Source organism: Onychostoma macrolepis, chromosome 07 (assembly GCF_012432095.1).
Source record: "Onychostoma macrolepis isolate SWU-2019 chromosome 07, ASM1243209v1, whole genome shotgun sequence".
Taxonomy (NCBI): domain Eukaryota; kingdom Metazoa; phylum Chordata; class Actinopteri; order Cypriniformes; family Cyprinidae; genus Onychostoma; species Onychostoma macrolepis.
In genome coordinates, this window is record NC_081161.1 from 29,933,235 (window position 1) to 29,951,250 (window position 18,016).

General features: G+C 37.6%; 1 protein-coding gene across 2 annotated transcripts in view; it reads right to left on the reverse strand.

Annotated features, from left to right (window-relative positions):
• mybpc3 (myosin binding protein C3) overlaps positions 1–17,262 on the reverse strand; it is a 33,982-nt gene extending 16,720 nt beyond the window's left edge. Inside the window, exons 1-22 of one of the 2 annotated variants that reach the window (XM_058780918.1) lie at positions 17,134–17,262; positions 14,634–14,903; positions 13,368–13,511; positions 13,179–13,265; positions 12,947–13,095; positions 12,734–12,851; positions 12,574–12,622; positions 12,214–12,258; positions 10,556–10,615; positions 9,950–9,952; positions 9,299–9,322; positions 8,628–8,791; positions 6,949–7,081; positions 6,773–6,775; positions 4,698–4,822; positions 4,453–4,558; positions 3,241–3,407; positions 2,117–2,282; positions 1,488–1,594; positions 1,344–1,373; positions 1,037–1,176; positions 435–500 (exon numbers count right to left, since the gene is read on the reverse strand). In XM_058780918.1, coding sequence (XP_058636901.1) covers positions 435–500; positions 1,037–1,176; positions 1,344–1,373; positions 1,488–1,594; positions 2,117–2,282; positions 3,241–3,407; positions 4,453–4,558; positions 4,698–4,822; positions 6,773–6,775; positions 6,949–7,081; positions 8,628–8,791; positions 9,299–9,322; positions 9,950–9,952; positions 10,556–10,615; positions 12,214–12,258; positions 12,574–12,622; positions 12,734–12,851; positions 12,947–13,095; positions 13,179–13,265; positions 13,368–13,511; positions 14,634–14,903; positions 17,134–17,158 — 2,181 coding nt within the window. In that variant the 5' untranslated portion in view covers positions 17,159–17,262. The remainder of the gene's footprint in view (positions 1–434; positions 501–1,036; positions 1,177–1,343; positions 1,374–1,487; positions 1,595–2,116; positions 2,283–3,240; positions 3,408–4,452; positions 4,559–4,697; positions 4,823–6,772; positions 6,776–6,948; positions 7,082–8,627; positions 8,792–9,298; positions 9,323–9,949; positions 9,953–10,555; positions 10,616–12,213; positions 12,259–12,573; positions 12,623–12,733; positions 12,852–12,946; positions 13,096–13,178; positions 13,266–13,367; positions 13,512–14,633; positions 14,904–17,133) is intronic. The other variant, XM_058780919.1, reaches the window with a different exon arrangement.
• Positions 17,263–18,016: the final 754 nt, after the last annotated feature.

Sequence of the window (18,016 nt, forward strand, 5' to 3'; positions counted from 1 at the left end):
CATCCTTGATCACCTTTAGTCAGCTTTGACGAAATTCCTCTCAGCTAGCACGTCTTTTCAAAGTGAAAGCAGCCTAAAATGAACTTATCGGCTTTTGAACTCGCGATGCCTTGAAAGTGGACAATACCGGCTTTTTATTTGACAAAACGTGTTTAGGGTTCAGATCGCGGTATGAGTGGAGATATGTGGAGAATAATGCACGGCAATCAGCTCTCTCTCTCTCTTTTTTTTTTTTTTTTGAAAGTGTCGTTTATCGGTTTTTGCAAATGAACTGTTCATATATATATATAGCTACGGAGTGTGCCCCTGGATAAATTGATCAAGACTGCAACATCATGCAGTGTAGGTCAATCACAGCCAAAGCAAGAAGCATATAAGACACATGAATATGTACTGTGTACAAGCAGTCGGGGATTGTTAAGGCCCAAACTCACTTCACCGTTCTTCACTGTCCATGTATGCCTTGGTTCAGGTCGCGCCTCTCCCTCCTTAATGCTACCCTACATGAGCAGAGCAGAAGCTGTGAAGCCATGGCAACCAGGTCAGAGGTTAAGTGTGAGAAACTGAACTATCAACCTTCCATCTCAGCACAAAACTCCCAGTCCCAGTGAGCCTCGACAAAACTTTCTGGTTATGGCCGGGAGATGTTACAGTACCTACCTGTCAAGGCTTCTGAAGCCCAGATGATGGATCTCCTGTTACATTTGCAGGACAACATGGCAAATCGTAAAGAATTACAGTAAACATATAAAGCATACCACAAACTGCAGGTGAATTCAAAAACATATTTTGTCCTCAAAAAAATGATTTTCTAACTAAATAACATTCTAAAGGAAAAGTTTAGTGTAGGTTTGGGGATTCTGTCGTTTTTGACAGGGCTGCATTTCTCAAGCAGATCTTACAGATCATTACTGCCAATGCTTTCTACAATCTACTTAGGCTTACAATGCTTTTGGGAAACACAGCTCAGACCTATTCGCTCAGACAGGGATTGTTAGAAATCAATACCAGACAAAATTTAATGAATCGCTCCTACCTTTTCTCCTTTTGTCCAAACCACAGTGGGAGCAGGATCTCCAGTAATTGGTACATCCAGTCGCAGTTTGTTTCCAGCCAAAACCAAGATTGTGGACTCAGCGGTGCGGCCCATGCAGTCCAGATGAATCTTGGGAGGATCTTAAAAAAAAAGAAAAGAAACGTTGACACATTTCTAAAAATTAAGTGTTACCAAAAAAGGGTTACTTTTTTTCATTTCAATATTTATGGTTTAATGTAGTTACAACAACCTCGGGGTTGCAATCATGATTACAAATTATATTAATGCTGTTTTTAATTTTATTTACCTTGGCGAGGAACAAAGTCGATCTTGACCTCTGTAAAGATAAAACACAATAATTTCAAAAACATGGCACAGATTTTTATTCATTTATTTTTTTAAAGAGCATTTTAAACTCACATTCTTCAGTAATAATTAAAAAAGGATGTACCTAAAAAGTTGAGCTTGGCAGAGAGATTGAAGGCATAGCCCTCAGGAACGAAGGTGTAGTCACCCTCATCCTCTGGCTTTACATCATCAATGGTCAGCTTATGAATCCTAAATATAAATAAAAAAAGTATCTTCACAAAGAACAAAAAGAACGCTGGATGAAGGTACAAGTAAAGAAATTCCAAAATGTAAAAAACTAAAATTACCATAAAGTTACAACGGGCTTCAACGTTTTAGACATGTTTTTGTGTTTTATGTAAACACAATACTTCATCAGTACCATGAAAATGCCACAGGACTACAATGGTGTAGTGTACTTTAAGACTTTTTTTTTTCATTTATATTTTATCATTTAAATGTTATTTTACTAATATTTTTTTTCTATTTATACCATGTTTTATTATACTTAAAATTGTATACCCCTTTTAGAGCTGCTTTGCTGTTGGCAGTATGCAGTGTTTTGCTTACATTGTATAGCTACCATTCAGTTTAGCTAAATCTAAACACGCATGGTTTAGCCAAACCATGTTTTTTTAACCTTAATTTGAAGAATAAACCTTCATTTGAGACTTTGCTTATAGACATCAAGAAATCTCCAACTTAATATTTATGTAACACACGTGCACGTACCTGCCAATGTGTGTGATATGAGTTCTGGCATCAGGTTTCACCTCCACTCCATTTTTGTACCAGATGCCTTTCACATTCTCATCAGAAACCTCACATTTGAACACAGCCTGGTCTTTGGCCTTCACCGTCAGGTCAGCAATGTTTTGATAGACCTCTAGCTGTTTCTCTAAAGGTCAGAGGTCAAAGAGAACACAAGGTCATCACACATGACCAAAAACGAATTATGGATGCTTACCACATTACACCACAAAAGCTATTCTAATATGTTATCATCACTAACTAAAACGTAACATGGAAATCCCATGTTTTTTTGGATGTAACATCATAACATGGAAAACCTTTGAATTACAGAAGAAAGAAATCATACAGTTCTGCAGCAACATGCAGGTGAGTAACTGATTCATGTTTGGGTGAACTATCCCTTTAAGATAATAAAGAGAGGTGGGGTAAGGAAAGGTAACAATCCCACTGACGGGCTGGTAGAGTTACAGTATTACTGGGCAGCTTTTTTTTTTCTTGGCACCTCTTGTATTTGATCAAAAGCCCAGACAAACTGGTAGCAGACATACCTGGGTATCAGTTTGCTTTTAAAGTGCTATACATGCTTCAAGACTCAGAATAGGAGACAGAGGGTGTAGAGAGAATGAGAAAGAGACAGAAGCAAACAATAAAAAGAAATGGGTGAGAAAGGGAATGAGTCATAAATCTTCCTTAGATGCTATTAAAAGAGAGGTACGGAGCGGTGTGTGACAATGACCGAAAGAGAGAGTGAGGGAGGAACAGACAGAGTCACCTGCCCTGTTAAAATATATGGGCCAGGCGGTCTAACAATAGCTGGCATGTTGGCATTGTGAATGTTAACCTTGTACACAAGGGTTGGTGGCCATGTTTTCTAAACTGATGAGAGGTGAAGTTTGAATGACATGGCCATGAGTGTGAAACCTTAATCACTACCATATGTGCAAAGTATTTTTTTTTAAATAAACATAATTAATTCATCCCTTCCACTATCAAGGGTGGAATTCGTTCAATAAGTTACAGTACAAATCTGAAAACATCTGTAGCTGGGGACCGAAGTCTGCAAATCTAGGAGGACTTGAAACTCTCCAAATTCAGATATTTACCCTGAACCATGAGCTCTGCTAATGATTGCCCTCCATTGGTTTTCACTCTGTAGTGCCCACAGTCCTCCTTGGTCACATCATTAATGATAAGGACATGCTTACATCCATCTTTCTTGAAGCGATACTTGAAGGACTCATCTCGGGTAAGTTCCACTCCATCTTTCTCCCTGTACAGGTCAGAAGTTTGGCATTCATTAATATCTGTTGATGTTTAGGTCAGAGTCTCACTGAACTGCAATTCACTATTCATATAAATAGGCCTATATGCAGTTGAAAAAAAGTTATGTTAAATTACAGAAGGAAGAGTTCCAAGAAGATTTGCACCTAAACATGAAAGAACAAAAACATTTCTAAAGGTACTATCATGGCTAACAGTATTATGGCAATGATGTACTCTAATAACAACCTCTAAAATGTAAAGCTTGATTTATGAGCATTACTGCAGGGTAGTGGAAGCAATTGGGATAAATCAAATGGCTGACATAGTAAAGGACTAACGATTAATATTAAGTTGATAGCTGCTAATCTTTTCTCATGCTTGCATAAGCTTTTACACAGACCCCCAAGCGATGCAACTTTACATCATATGCCGATTCATTCCAATCAGTTTAGACTAAAAACACAAAACCACATTATTTTAGCCCATTACACTTGTAATATAAAGTCCTACATCGTGGCATTCCAGTACTAGGAACAGTATCTACTTTTGGCTTTCTGTAATCATGAAAGTCATCCACTATTCAAGAGAGGTGCCATAAACCGCCAGTGACTTTCTCATTCCATTCTAGGACACTTGTGAGGTGCTAAAAGGCTGCTATGACCTTTTCCAGGCACTGATCATTTACAGCCCAGGGTGATATAGAGCCTTGGCTACAGCTATGGCAGAACCAGCACTCACTCACGCACCACCATCTGTCAGTCAGTGTGACTCACCCAACCAGCCAGCCAGCCATGCTAAAAGAAACACATATGCCATCTACTGGACATCTGTGGAATGCCAAGACTCTGACTCATCCAGGACAGCTCGAGAAATGGTCACCTTTTCTAAACCCTTCTCTGGTGTTGTTTGATATCTTTTGTGTATTGCAGTCTAGTACAGATATAAGCTTGTCATGCTCATTATGGATGCACTTTATTTCTTAAATGTGTCCTGGAAAATGTGTTACTAGTAACGGAAGGGAAAAGGAAGTGTGTGCTTGTTGACAAACCTACCATTTGACTTGAGCCCCCTCTTCAGACACTTCACACTCAAACTCTACTCGCTCTCCATTCATAACCATCTGATCCTCTAGGTTACGTACGATAAGAACAGGAGGCTCTGAAGGCGGAGAGAAATAATAAAAAAAACAAAAATGCATAAATAATGCAGCTAAAAATATTTAAAATAATATAAAATATTTACTGGTCTATACCATTTTGTCTTTTCTTAGAGATTCCTGTCTGTGCAAGTTAATTACCTTTAACAAAGAGCTCAGTGACGGTCTTCTCTTCTCCAATCACGCACGTATAAGCAGCATCATCTGCCAGAGAACAGTTGTTGATAGTGAGGAAGCGTTTGTTGCCTACACTCTCAAAGATGTACCTGTGGGAAGATAAGAAATTGTTTAGGAGCAGATCCAAGTTTGTTCTCTAGATGGGGACAAAGCATCACTGTTGGAGAGGCTCTTCCAAACATACATTAACAATACATTTCAGAAAATGAACAAAACACTTGTTTAAAACACTTTTTTTTTTTAGATGTTAATATATAAGAACAGGTTGCACATCAGTGAAAACAACAATAGCACTCATTATATCTATTATTAAGGAAAAAGTGGTTATTTTTGGAGCAATTTCATTCTATATGCGTTAATCTGGAGTGGTGATTGGCTGCCGTGGCTAACGAGTACGCGTCTATGTCATCGGTTTTCCGAGCTCTGAGTATTATTCATGAGAATGAACTCTTACCGTCCAATCACTGGGCTGTATTATGTATGAGGTCGTCTTACAGCGGAGAATTCAAATCTCACGAAAGAGCTTCGCGCTGTCAGCTCATTTCTGTGAACATGACTGCAACAATATTTAATATGACAACAGGTGGAGCGCGCATGAGAGAGCGGTTTCTGTGCGGAACGCCGCAATGGGTTTAATATAATAACACTCACTGCGCGGATCATAGTTCATATCCAGACCGGAGCAAGCGTGTTTTAAGCGTTTGTGAGTATATTTCATATTCTCTCGTGCTCCAAACATGAGCCAGCACCGTGATAATGCACATATCATGTCTTCTTCACATGAAATATGCACGAATAAGGGCGCTGATACACAGCCAACAATGATATAGACCGAAAATACAAAGAAGAGTTAACAAAAAGTAACTATGCCTCTATTCTTTCTGTTTTAAATATATTTTAATATTCATCTGTCTGTATAATGAGTGTAGGTCTGTGTTTTATTGGTTGTTTTCTCCCCTCTTCCCACCCTCTACACTCCCACTTTTCCACAGTTTTACACGCCCATTTCTGGAGTCTTTTTCAGATCTGAAACAGGGGGGTTTCATGACCCTTTAAAGTGCCCTTTTTATGGATTTTCTTTTTAATTACCTTTCATGCAGTGTGTAACACAGCTCTAAGTAAATGAAACAAGTTTTAAACCATGTATAAAGTTATTGTCTGAATCATTGAAACAAGTCGTTTTTAAAATGATTGACCTCAACATGAAACATTAGCATATTGCCGCCCACTTGTTGGTCTTTTCTTGTTGGTCTGAATGAAAATGCAAATTCATTCTTTGCCACAAAGTGCAGCTTTTGGAGCGGTAAAACAGCTGTTTCCCCGGACCCCGGTAAGGCTGTACACAAAGCAGCACTGCACTCACAAATGCTGCTTTTATTATGCAATGGAAATGAAATCGAACAATCAGACCAATCACTGCAGATTAGAGTCACGCCAAGGAAAGATTTGGAAAAATGAATCGTTGAGCGAATCGTTTGGGAGTCGTTGAGCAAGTAAGGTAAAAAATAAATGCATATTATGAGACAATGAAAGTGTTTTATGTTTTATTTGCATGCATGTCAACCTGTTGTTGGGGACTCCCAAAACCAAAATATGAACCTTTCATTACCCATAATAGGGGCACTTTAACGTGGAAAAACCTTTATATGATGGCAATATAATGTAAAAATATTGTGGCAAACAAATAATAGACAATTGTAAACATAAGACAAGACTAGCTTTAAAAATTCTTCAGTTCACAAGATGTATTCATAAATAGTTTTTTTTTTTAAGCTAAGGTCACTGAAAAATATTATTAGCCATTGAGGATAGTTTTTGTTCTATTGTTATTTGAGTCCTTAAACATCTGACAGCCTCCATCCGTTGGCACAGCTGGCATCTGAGTTTACAGAGCTGCTATGTATTCTTGGAAAACTGTCCCTGCATATTCATAGTCAACAGGCTGTTTGAGACATCCAACCCCACAGAGACAAGCCTTGAAGTTGCTGATTGTGTTTAGGCTGTGTATTGTCATAAGCATGCTGTTGAATGCCACTCACTTGCTAGGGTTGACAGCGGAGAGCAGGAAGAGCAGACCATCCATCCATAAGCACACAGTGTTGCCAGACGTCAAAAAATAGAGACAGTTAATTGTAAGCCTTTCTATATACTTACAATTTTGAGAATGCATGTGACTCAAACATGTTTTTAACAGTGAAAGGACCCAAGTAAATACCTTCCAGTTGGGTGTATCTCTTGTCCATTTTTTAGCCATTTAACCTCTGCATCTGGATTGGCCACTTCAATTTGCAGTTTGATCTTATGTCCCTTTTCGACTTGGTAGGCTGGGTCCAGCTTCCTCAGAAATGCTGTGTTTAAAATAAAGATGAAAAGCTAAGTCACCACTATTAGAAAGAAGTGCTGCACATGAGCATGTTAAAAAAAAGTTTGTGGTTTTTATTGAACAGATCAGTTTTGAAGCAACAAAACTGCTGGGAGTAGGAAAGTATAGTTCTTTCTAATCCATTTAATATATCTCACCATCATCATTGCAACTTGACCTATCGCTAACAGTCAAATTAGTAAATGACTTACAGTGCCTTGCAAAAGTATTCATACCCCTTCATACTCTTTAAACATTTTATGTTGCTGACTTAAGTTAGACTGCTTTAAATTACCTTTTTCACATCAATCTACACTATATAATGACAAAGCAAAAAACAAAGATTTGTGACAACTCTGGCTGGGCCACTCAAGGACATTCACAGAGTTGTCCATAAGCCACTCTTGCTGTGTGCTTAGGGTCATTTTCCTGGAAAGGTGAACCTTCTGCCCAGTCCGAAGTTCTGAATGCTCTGGGCTAAGTTTTCATTAGGGCTATCACTATATTTTGCTGTGTAGAGCTTTTCTTCTATTATGATGAGTCCCTCAGTCCCTGCTGATGAAAAACACCCTTACAGCATGAGGCTGCTACCAGCACACTTTACTGTTGGGATGCTACTGTGCAGGTGATGAGCAGTTCCTGGTTTCCTACATACATGATGCTTGGAACTGAGGTTCATCAGACCGGAAAATCTTGTTTCTCACAGTCTGAGAATCCTTTAGGTGGTTTTTGCAAATTCCAAGTGGTTTTTCATGTGTCTTCACTTGAGGAGTGGATTGAGTCTTGCCAAACTGCCATAAAACCCAGATCGGTGGAGTGCTACAATGACATCTGTCCTTCTGTAAGTTTCTCCCATCTCCACGCAGTATATGGAGCTCAACTAGAGTGACCATCAGCTTCTTGGTGATTGATTGCTCAGTTTGGCCAGGAGGCCAGCTCTAGGCAGAGTCCTGGTTGTTCCAAACTTATTCCATTAAGGATAATGGAGACTACATGCAACTGTAAACCTTTAATGCAGCAGATTATTTTCTGAACTCTTTCCCAGATTCGTGTCTTGACAGAGTCCTGTCTCTGCACTCTACCGGCAGTAGTGCACACTTTTGACCTCAGGGCTTGTTTTTTTTTTTTTAATATGCATTTTCAGCAGCTGTAGACCTTTTGATGGGGGTGTATGCCTTTCCAAATCATACTCATTCAATTGAATTTGCCACAGGTTAACTCCTTTTGAAGTTTAGTAACGTACAAGCAATATGAATGCTCCTGAGCTAAATTTCAAGTGTACCAGAAAAGGGTATGAATGCTTATGCAGTGTAATTGTTTCTATTTTTTATTTTTAATAAAATTTTAATAACGTTGTCATGATGTGTTTTTTGCTTTGTTATTGTGGTATATGTGAAAATGTAAAGCAGTTTAACATAAGGCAGCAACATAGAAAGAAAAAAATGAAGGGGGTATGAATACTTTCACAAGGCACTGTATATATGTCACTTGTGTGGCCTGTACAGTTAACAAAGTTCAACAAGGTTACAAACCTGCACTTTTCTTCTCTTCTTTTTTCATTTTTTTGAGTCGCTTAAGCATCCCCCGCAAGTCTGTGATTCCATACTGGAAGGCGATCTTTTCATACTCTGATGCTGGAGCCTTCTGGAGGATTTCCCATACGTCTACGTCAGGCTCTGCGCTCACATGAACAGCTCTGTGGACCCACAACAGCGGATAGAGGATGATCAGAACAGGTTAATCAAGTCAAAACATTTTATATCTTCGCAATGTTTTGATATTGTTTTTAAACAATTGTTAAAGGAATAGTTCCCCCCAAAATGAGAATTCTGTCATTATTTACTCAGCCTGATGTTGTGTCAAACCTGTACTACAAAAAAAAGGAGATGATTGAAAATGTGTTTCATCCATACAATGCAGTGGGGTCCAAAACAGCAATGGACCCCATTGACTTTCACTGTATGGATTAAAACAGTTGAAACATTTTTCCAAATATCTTTTTGTCCTACAGAAGAAAAAAAAATCATACAGGTTTGGAACAAAATAATGGTGAGTAAATGATGACAGGCATTAAGCATGTTAGGTACATTATTCATTCAAACTCTTTATTAAAGTATAGAAATGCAATTTACCATGGCTAATAAATGTTAATGAATGTTGTTAAATAGATTTTTTATTCTGCATGTTTAAAAAAAATTCTTACCGTAGGCCAGTTTTTAAGAAACTGCTGTACTTATGTAGAGGCAGAACCCAAGCGTCAAGCATGGTAAGACAAACCACAGCAGATTATTGCACATTATCAAGCTCTCAGATCATATAGCAATGCATTGTTAAGCCATCAATACCATTTTACAATTCATATTTTATAAAGGCACTTAAAGTATGCAGAGTCATTGTGGCCTTTAGAATCTTCCTCCTTAATTAAATGTTTTATCTTCACATGCCTTTTGTGTTTATTAAACTCAAAGAGTTAGAAACTATTTGCGTGAACGTACAGTGTTTACTGACATAACCAATTTGCTATGCTGTCGTGTCAGAGTCAGTGAATGTGGAATGAATGCGTGGGATGTGAAATGGCGTAGGAATCGTGAGAGTTCTTGGTTTATTAATGTGATTAATTAGGAGTATATGAGTAATGATGAAGGAGTTTGCTAAAAATAATTCAAACGTGACTCTGTCTATCTAGTTCCAAGTGGGTGTGCAGTCTGTGGAGTGGAAAAACCTATAAGGACTAAAGTTGGCAATCAGTGGCTGATTAGGAGAGAGAATAATCAAGTTATCACACACACACTCTGCAATACAACACTCAACATTCCTTCATGCACAAGCAGTCAGATCAGCGTGACTCACTTACTCTCTGAACATGGGAACAGAACAGCCACAGAGGAGAAAAACGGGGAAAATAATTATACATAGATGAGCCTTAGAAGGAAAAAATCATTGTGTAGTTCAAATACAAAAAAAAGGCTAAATAAAGCTTACATTTCAGTATTTGAAAGATATTTAATTAACTCATTCACACCATATGAGCTCAAACAGCTGAGAACACTTTAAAAAATCTTGGAATCAAAATCAATTTTAGGCATCAATCCAAAAAAGAAGAAGAAAAAAAAAGATGTAAAATGAATAAAATATGTTAGATTTTGTTAGATTCAACCAAAGTCACTTTAAGGCATCTAAATACATCTAAAGTCTTTGATTCAACTATTCAAAGGTCACTAATAAAAAATTTGTGACACTGAGCATGTAAACTCCTCTGTACAAATGTTAAATGTTATTGCTTCCATTGAAGAACAAAATGTACTTGCTCAGAATCATGTTAGCTTGAGTGAATTATTTCAGTGCAACTTTTGACTTAATTTGTTCACTTAAAATATTGCATTTTCAGTCTCAGGTTTTAAACCCAAATTTTAAAGTAGGCAATGAATGTATCTGATGAAATAGATCTCTAAAGACTCACCTCTTTTTCAGTAAAGCACTGAAGTCCAGTTCACCTGAGTCTTCACCTGCATCTGTGCTACTGTAGGAGAGGAAGGAATCATGGACCACAAAACATGAGCACACAGGACTGTTACATTCTCACCTCATTGTAAGGCAAGTACATTTTCAAAATAGGTAAAACAGCTTCTATTACATTAAAATGTATTTAATAAATTATTTTGTAAAAGAACAGAATATCAAGTATGTTGATGCAAATGACACACGTTCAGGAGATATTATTATCTATAAAACATATGGAATGGATGAACACTACTGTTCAACGGTTTTGGGATTGGTAAGATTTTTAAATGTTTCAGAAAGAAGTCTCTTATGCTCTCCAAGGCTACATTTGTTTGATCAAAAATTACAGTAAGAACAGTAATATTAAATATTATTAGTAAAATAACTGATTAATATATTTTAACATTTATTCATGTAATGGCAAAGCTGAATTTTCAACATTACAGTATTTATGTTTTATTATATTGTAAATGCATCTTTGCTGAATAAATATATGTATTTCTTTTAAACAAACAAACACAAAAGTTTAAAAGTTCTTTTTGACCTCAAACCTTTGAATGGTAGTGTATACTGACACATAAGAACATATTGGACAGGTGTGTAGATGCACAAACAATACATGCACATACATGCACACTGAGGCAATGGAAACTGGAACAGAGCTGCACTATACTGTTTTTGAACACACATTGTTGGAGGATGTCAAAGATGAGGGTTAAAAACACAGAAATGCTGATGTACAGAAGAAATCCATAGCAGACACCCGCTATGATCACACATCACTGTACATATCAAAGACCTAGGCAGCTATATAGTTATTATAAGGCAACAGTGTTATAACAATTGATCATCTCTATCCTTTTTTCAACATCTGGAGTCTTCTTGCTGATCTGTAAAGCTAGTAGTATTTTAAGGATTTGTATGTATGACCCATGATGAACTTTCTTTAAGGAACTTCTTAAAGACATGAAGAGGAGCAACAAAAGAGACACGTCACTCAAAGTTTGTGCAGCTAGTTCCACTGATTTTGACAAGGTGTCAGCCAAAGTTAAGAAGTGCATCAAGAGTTTTCTGTTATTACGTTTCAAATAACCAGAATTAAAGTATTTCAAAACAGTCACGGACAAATGCAGTTTCTGATTAAACTGGTGGCAGCGTTATTAGTGTGATCCTCTAATTTGCTCACTCCTAATCAGTGTCTGCACTTGAAAAGATCAGTGGACGGGGAAATCATATTCACTTTAGCTCCCTGCCTCTGATACACCAGTAATGAGTGTTGGGAAATTGCCCTTCTCACAAAAACAGAGAAAAGTGTGAGAAGAGACGGAAGAAGAGAACAGAAAGGAAATGAGAGTTTGCAAAGATCCTTGGAGAGTGAGTCATAAAGCATCAGCAATGACTAATATCACTCTCCTTAGATCTTGGCAGACAAAGGGAGAAGATTGAAAAGGACAGAAAGAAAAGGGCAAGCTATAACAGATGACTGACAGAGGGACACGGATGGACACTGAAGGACTCGATGAACTCTTTTTGATGTCAAATCAGAGGGTTTGGTTGGGTAAAGACAATGACTGTGTGAATATATCCCCAGCTGCTGCAGCAAACCCCTATAGCTACCTGCCAGGTTCTCCCATCTTCTTCTTACCACCTGCACTGGTGCTCCTAGGTAATCAGCAGTTCCAAAAAGGGTTAATGCAATGTAAATACAAAATGTTAAATCCCAAATATGGACTCAAATGCTATCTTTACAGAAAAACAAGCCACATAAAGAAGCGCTAGGTTCTACGCACACAAAATCATGTCAACAAACCCCACAACATTCAAGAAAGCAAACAAAGCAGGTGGACACTTTAATATGCTGCGAAATGGCATGATACTGCTGGCCTGCACGAGTAATCATCTTTTTCAAAATTGTATGATGCAGCTGTTAAAATTAATACTTTGTAGTTCATTAAAAACACAAAGACAAATACTCACGTGCGTCTAAATGCAGTGCGAATATCAAACCCATCTGTTGCACGGGCCTCTGGAGTAGAATGTACACGGTGAAAAGCACACATTACCAATTCATTTGGTACAGTTATCAATTAAGACTTGTTGATATTTATTAAGCATGCATATAGTTATTTTTTATTACCATGTACTACCAGGTCAAAATTGCAGCTGTCAAACTTGTCTCTAGAGGACACCTCACAACGATAAGCTCCAGCATAGTTGGCTTTAGCTGCAATGATATGCATCTCGAAGGTGTACACCTGAATAGAAAAAGGATAATTTTGCTCATTTTTTACTTACTAAAAATATTGAGATAGTATATTACATAACTGCTTGGCGTTGACCATTGTCGGACCTTAGTGTTGCGGTCATAGTGCTCTTTGAGTTGCAGGTGCTTTCCTGACTTGCTGGCCAAATCCATCCACTTTCCTTTGAACCATTTTACTGCGGGCTTCTTCAGCAGAGATTCACCACACACCCGAGCAACAAATGTAATGTTCTCACCTACATGGGGGAACAGATTGGAAGAAATTTTTTATTTAATATGTACTACCTATTTCTTAGAGACCAGAGGCCCTGTTACTCACCTACATTTACCTCCCCACTTTGAGGCTTTTCAGTGAAGAGACCAGTAAGGTCCTGCCTTGTATCTGGTTGATGACTCTCAGGCAGACCTCGAAGAACAATCAGAACAATAGGTTTGTTATCCAGTCAATTTTAATGACTGGATTTTAATTTTAATTAAATTAATTTGCTTTTTTTTTTTTTGGATTCACCTTCAGGTGCTGAGCCATCTGACACGGTTCCACTGGTGTCCGGTGCTGAGTTTTCAGTAGGTGCTGGTGGGGCCTCTTTAGGTTCTCCAGGCTTAGGTTCTGCAACTGCAGGGTCTGGGGATACAGCTTTTCGTGGTTCCTTCACTGCAACAGTGAAAAAAAAAAACCTTAAAATGGCTTTCTGGCAGATGAAAACAAGTGGTAATAACCCATCTGGGTCAGAGAAGTTTCCCCTTTCACTGTTGATGAATGTAAGTCCCTAAAGCCTTACTTCCACATCACTAATTCATAATTCATCATTCCTGCATCTATAAAAGGAATTACATATCACAAAAAAAGGTCTAGGTCAGAGCAAGATGCTAATTCTTCAGCTCATGGGGCTCTTGAGTATAGCATTTTGAACTTAAAGCCAGATTCTGTGAGGCAACAATTCAGATACTAAAAATATTGCCCTCAAATATTAACACACATGCCCTCAAAATACACTATACCTGTTAATGAACATGCTTTTGCTTGCAAAGTTTTGTTCTCTAGGGCCTGTTTAGCTTTGATATCACTCTCTTCAGGATTCCAATAGCCACACAAATTGTGACAGTCTTGCTTTTCATCTTCTGCTGTGTCTGGATAAATGGCTCTAAATACTTGACTAATAATCATTGACTGAATCAACGCTGTTAGAGAATTAAAACTCCTTTTAATCCCAATATATCCAGATAAAGCACAACATTAATGGAGGATATGAAACATTGACCATATATCACGTGACAAGTGTGCAATGACAAAAAAAAAAAATTGCACTAATATTATGTTACACTGAACCTTCTGTTTCAGCAAGGATAATTGTGTTGCTTTTTTCTGAGGATTATAGCTTCAAATGAAATCAATTTGTAATGAAAGATTGAAAGATTTATTAAGCTAGCTATTCCTCCAGTATTTAATTTAACCCATATATTTTGTCCATGCACAATGCCTAACAGGATCACAAGATCCACAAATGAACACTGAAGGGCATAAATGTTTTAAGTGAAGAACAGCTGTAAGAGTTCTGGTGAGTTTCCCAAATTCCATAGCAGGCTGAGAAATCCTTACAAATGGTGATAACATGCTCTAAAAAGGTGCTTTAAAAGCCAACCAGTTGCGAGGAAAGTGAATTGGAAAGGAATTGGTTGTGCTGCTGTGTGACTGGATTACAAAAAAACAAACAAAGGTGGGGTAAAAGTGAGTTAAATACAGGAAGACGTGAGTTACCATCCAAACATCACCCACCTTCGGATTCTTTTATCTTTAATTCAAATTTGACCTTTGACACCCCAGCAATAACAGCATATCCCACTGCATCCTCCTGAACTATATTGTTTATGGTGAGAGAGTGCATGTTGCCCTCCGCTGAGATGGTGTATTTGTAACTGGATGCAATGTCCTTGGAGTCTCGCTGCCATCTCAATTTTATATCGGGCTTCTCAGTCTCTGCTTCAAATATGACCGTTGCCCCAGTCTCAGCCGTCTGAGTCTTTGGTTTCTTGGTGAATGCTGAGACTGAAGGAGTGAGGAAGGCAGGGTAGGTCAGAAGTAAAGGATGCCCAAAATCTCCACATCAGGCTTATACCTCTGAAAATGTCCTGCCCTGACACCATTTCCTCTCTAGCCTCTCTGACATCAGATAATTTAAATTAAATGTGCCTGAAGACTAAAGCCTTGTGCTAAGATGTCTCTAGATAACCAGCAGACCGCAATATCATTCAGCAATACAAGAAAACATGTACACTTAAGTCACTCTAAAATGAAAGCTAGAATAAGACAAGTCTAATTTATACTTACAATATATCATTTTGCCCACCAAACTTATCAAATTTATTACATAGCTAGTCAGGATTAAAAATAGAAGACAAACTCCATTCAGAATTACTTTTTGTAATGTTTGTGTCATTGTGCTTTTTAGCAATGTGCTATCTCTACATTAAAAACAATAACTGTAGTTCTAAATGGATTTGTAGTGGTCTTATTTTTTGTGTCCAGTGAAAAAAAATCTATAACACATGATGTATTTAGTTTCTGGTATGCATTTATCCCATTAATTATATAAGATATAAGATATAAGATATAAGATTGACCTAAGTTGCATTAAAAAAAAAAAAACAGTGTAAAAATGTATATGATATGAATAGCTTAAGCAATATTTAGGAAACTACTTTTCCCTTTTGACACTTAAATCTATTGCTGGGACTTGATCTTCATGGCTATTGTTACTCACATTCCTTGAATTATTAAATGCTTATTCATCGTTCTTTCTTTCACTTTGAGTTACACATCTTTAGTCACAATCTGTGCAAATGGATAAAGCATTTAACAAGCCAACCCTCTGAGTTTAAAAATAGAATGCATGTGCTTCCCAATGAGAACTGCAGTCCACGTTGACACAGCCGCAGGTAGCTGCTAGATGGATTAGCTAGGATCTATTTCTGTTGTTTATCAAGTACCGGTCCCTCTCTTGCCATTTCAAAACCGCTGGTATCCACATTGTCTTTGTTCCACTGCTGCCATCTGGATGGTTTTGAGCAGTGATAATAACCTAATGATGTCTCTGTGGTAATTGTGTTTTGAACTATAATGTATGTGAGGTAAGCATGAAACATGTTCATTTGAAATGTCGTTTCATGAAGGTGACATTTATCATGAAGCTTATACTAGATGCTGATGGTTACCTCTCGAGCAAATCTTGTGTTACTCAAAAGCCTTCAAAAGAAAATCTGTTCAGTCATGATAAACCATTATTAATATCATATTGCTGTGAAGATGTCCTGTTATGAGTCTAGAGTAGTGCTTCTCACCCTTTTGGTCTGCTTTAACTTTGTCCAAGACAATATTCAACATTCTTATCTAAGCTTTATCTCTGGTATTTGTTGTTAAAAATAGATTACGTCAGTTTTTTTTTTTGGCATTTCAATTAAGATTGTTATCGTAACTACATAAATTTTAAGTCTTATTGGGGCCTCCCTGGAAGGCCCTGGCCCCTGCAGGTAGAGAACCACTGATCTAGAACCTTTGAAATATGACAAAGAGATTGAAAAAGACAAGAGAAAGTGTCTGCTGATGGATTTTATGGCTACCAGTAAACTCCATTGCATAATGCTGAAAAGTCATGCAACAGCATTGTTAGAATGCTGTAGGTCTTAGCGAATATCACCACAGTAGGCTGTCAAAACAGGTCCTATCACATTATGACAATCCTTTAATTCCTGCCTAGGCAGGGTTATTCTGTGCACTTTTGAAAAAAGAAAAAAAAAACTTTACTCCCCTGCCACTTTTGCTTAGATTTTGGTTTTAAAGAAGGTAACTTGTAATGTTTTTATATAAATATTTTCCAAGAAGAACTTAAAGAAAAGTGCACACTACAGTCACATGCTTTGAATGCTTTCCATACATACAGTAGGCTTAAAAACAGCAGCTGCAGCATGCAGTACTTTTTAAAAGAACATTGTGATAATATATTATGAAACGGCTCATCAAATCAACTGACGCTGCCCATTTTGTCAATATACATGTATGTTGTTCAGATTATTACAGATGAATTGTTCACATGTTACAGAACAAGAGTCAGAGGTGCAGAAAATACATAATCTCAGAAACCCAGCACACATCATGTCAAAGTTCATTTCCTCAATCAACAACTGAAAACAACACCAGTTAAAAATCTCTCCAGATTGACAAAAGTGTGTTATACACCTATTTTGTCAAAGAATTAAGCAGAAAATAAACACTGGCGTACCTGTTTTTTTAGTTGGCTCTGGCATCCTGGTTGAGCGTCCCTACAGGGTTCCAACAAACAGGCATTGTGGACACAAACACCAACACTTCTCTTTTAATAGATACCCCTGCCCCACACCCCCCAAATGTCACACAGTACATGCCCCAAACCATCCTTCCCACCCCTTCATCCATCTACCACCATGACCTATGATTGAGCCAACCTTCCGTCACCTCCATTGGATGACAGAACTAAAGAATCTAAAGGTGGATGGAGGATAAGGAAACAGGGACCGGATGGGTTAAATTTAGAGTCTGACTGTAGCAAAGGATCTTCAGATGTCCCCTCCCAATCATACTGCTTTTTTGTTTGTTTGTAATATTTTTAGTATTCTTGAACAACCTCTGACCTTTAGGAAGCCACAGCCTTTACATCTGCAGTTTTGTATTCTGTTTTATATTTTATTTGCTTGTCAATATCAGAAATTATAATAAAGAAAAGGTTTAGAATGTGTGCCTACTTTCTTAATATACATGAGGTAAAGGAGGTATACATTTAGTTACCTGAATTGAATTGTATTGAATTTAACAAAGAGATGATATTGTTGCTTAATAATTGAGGGTGTGTTATTGCTAATGACAATATCCTGTATAAAAAGCCCCAAGAAAAGCTTATATTGGACAAATAGGCCTAAAGAGGCTGATAGCTATTATAAAAACACATAAAAAAAAACAAATGTTTATTTCCCCACCAGTGCAGGACCCCTTTTCTCATGCCATTAGTCAAGCATTGCTAAGTTTGACCTTTCTGTCAAATGTCTAATGATAATGATGCTTGTCCAGTGCACACACTCAACAGTGTCTGGATTCATTCTGTGAGTTGTTCATTCTTACAGACAGTTCTG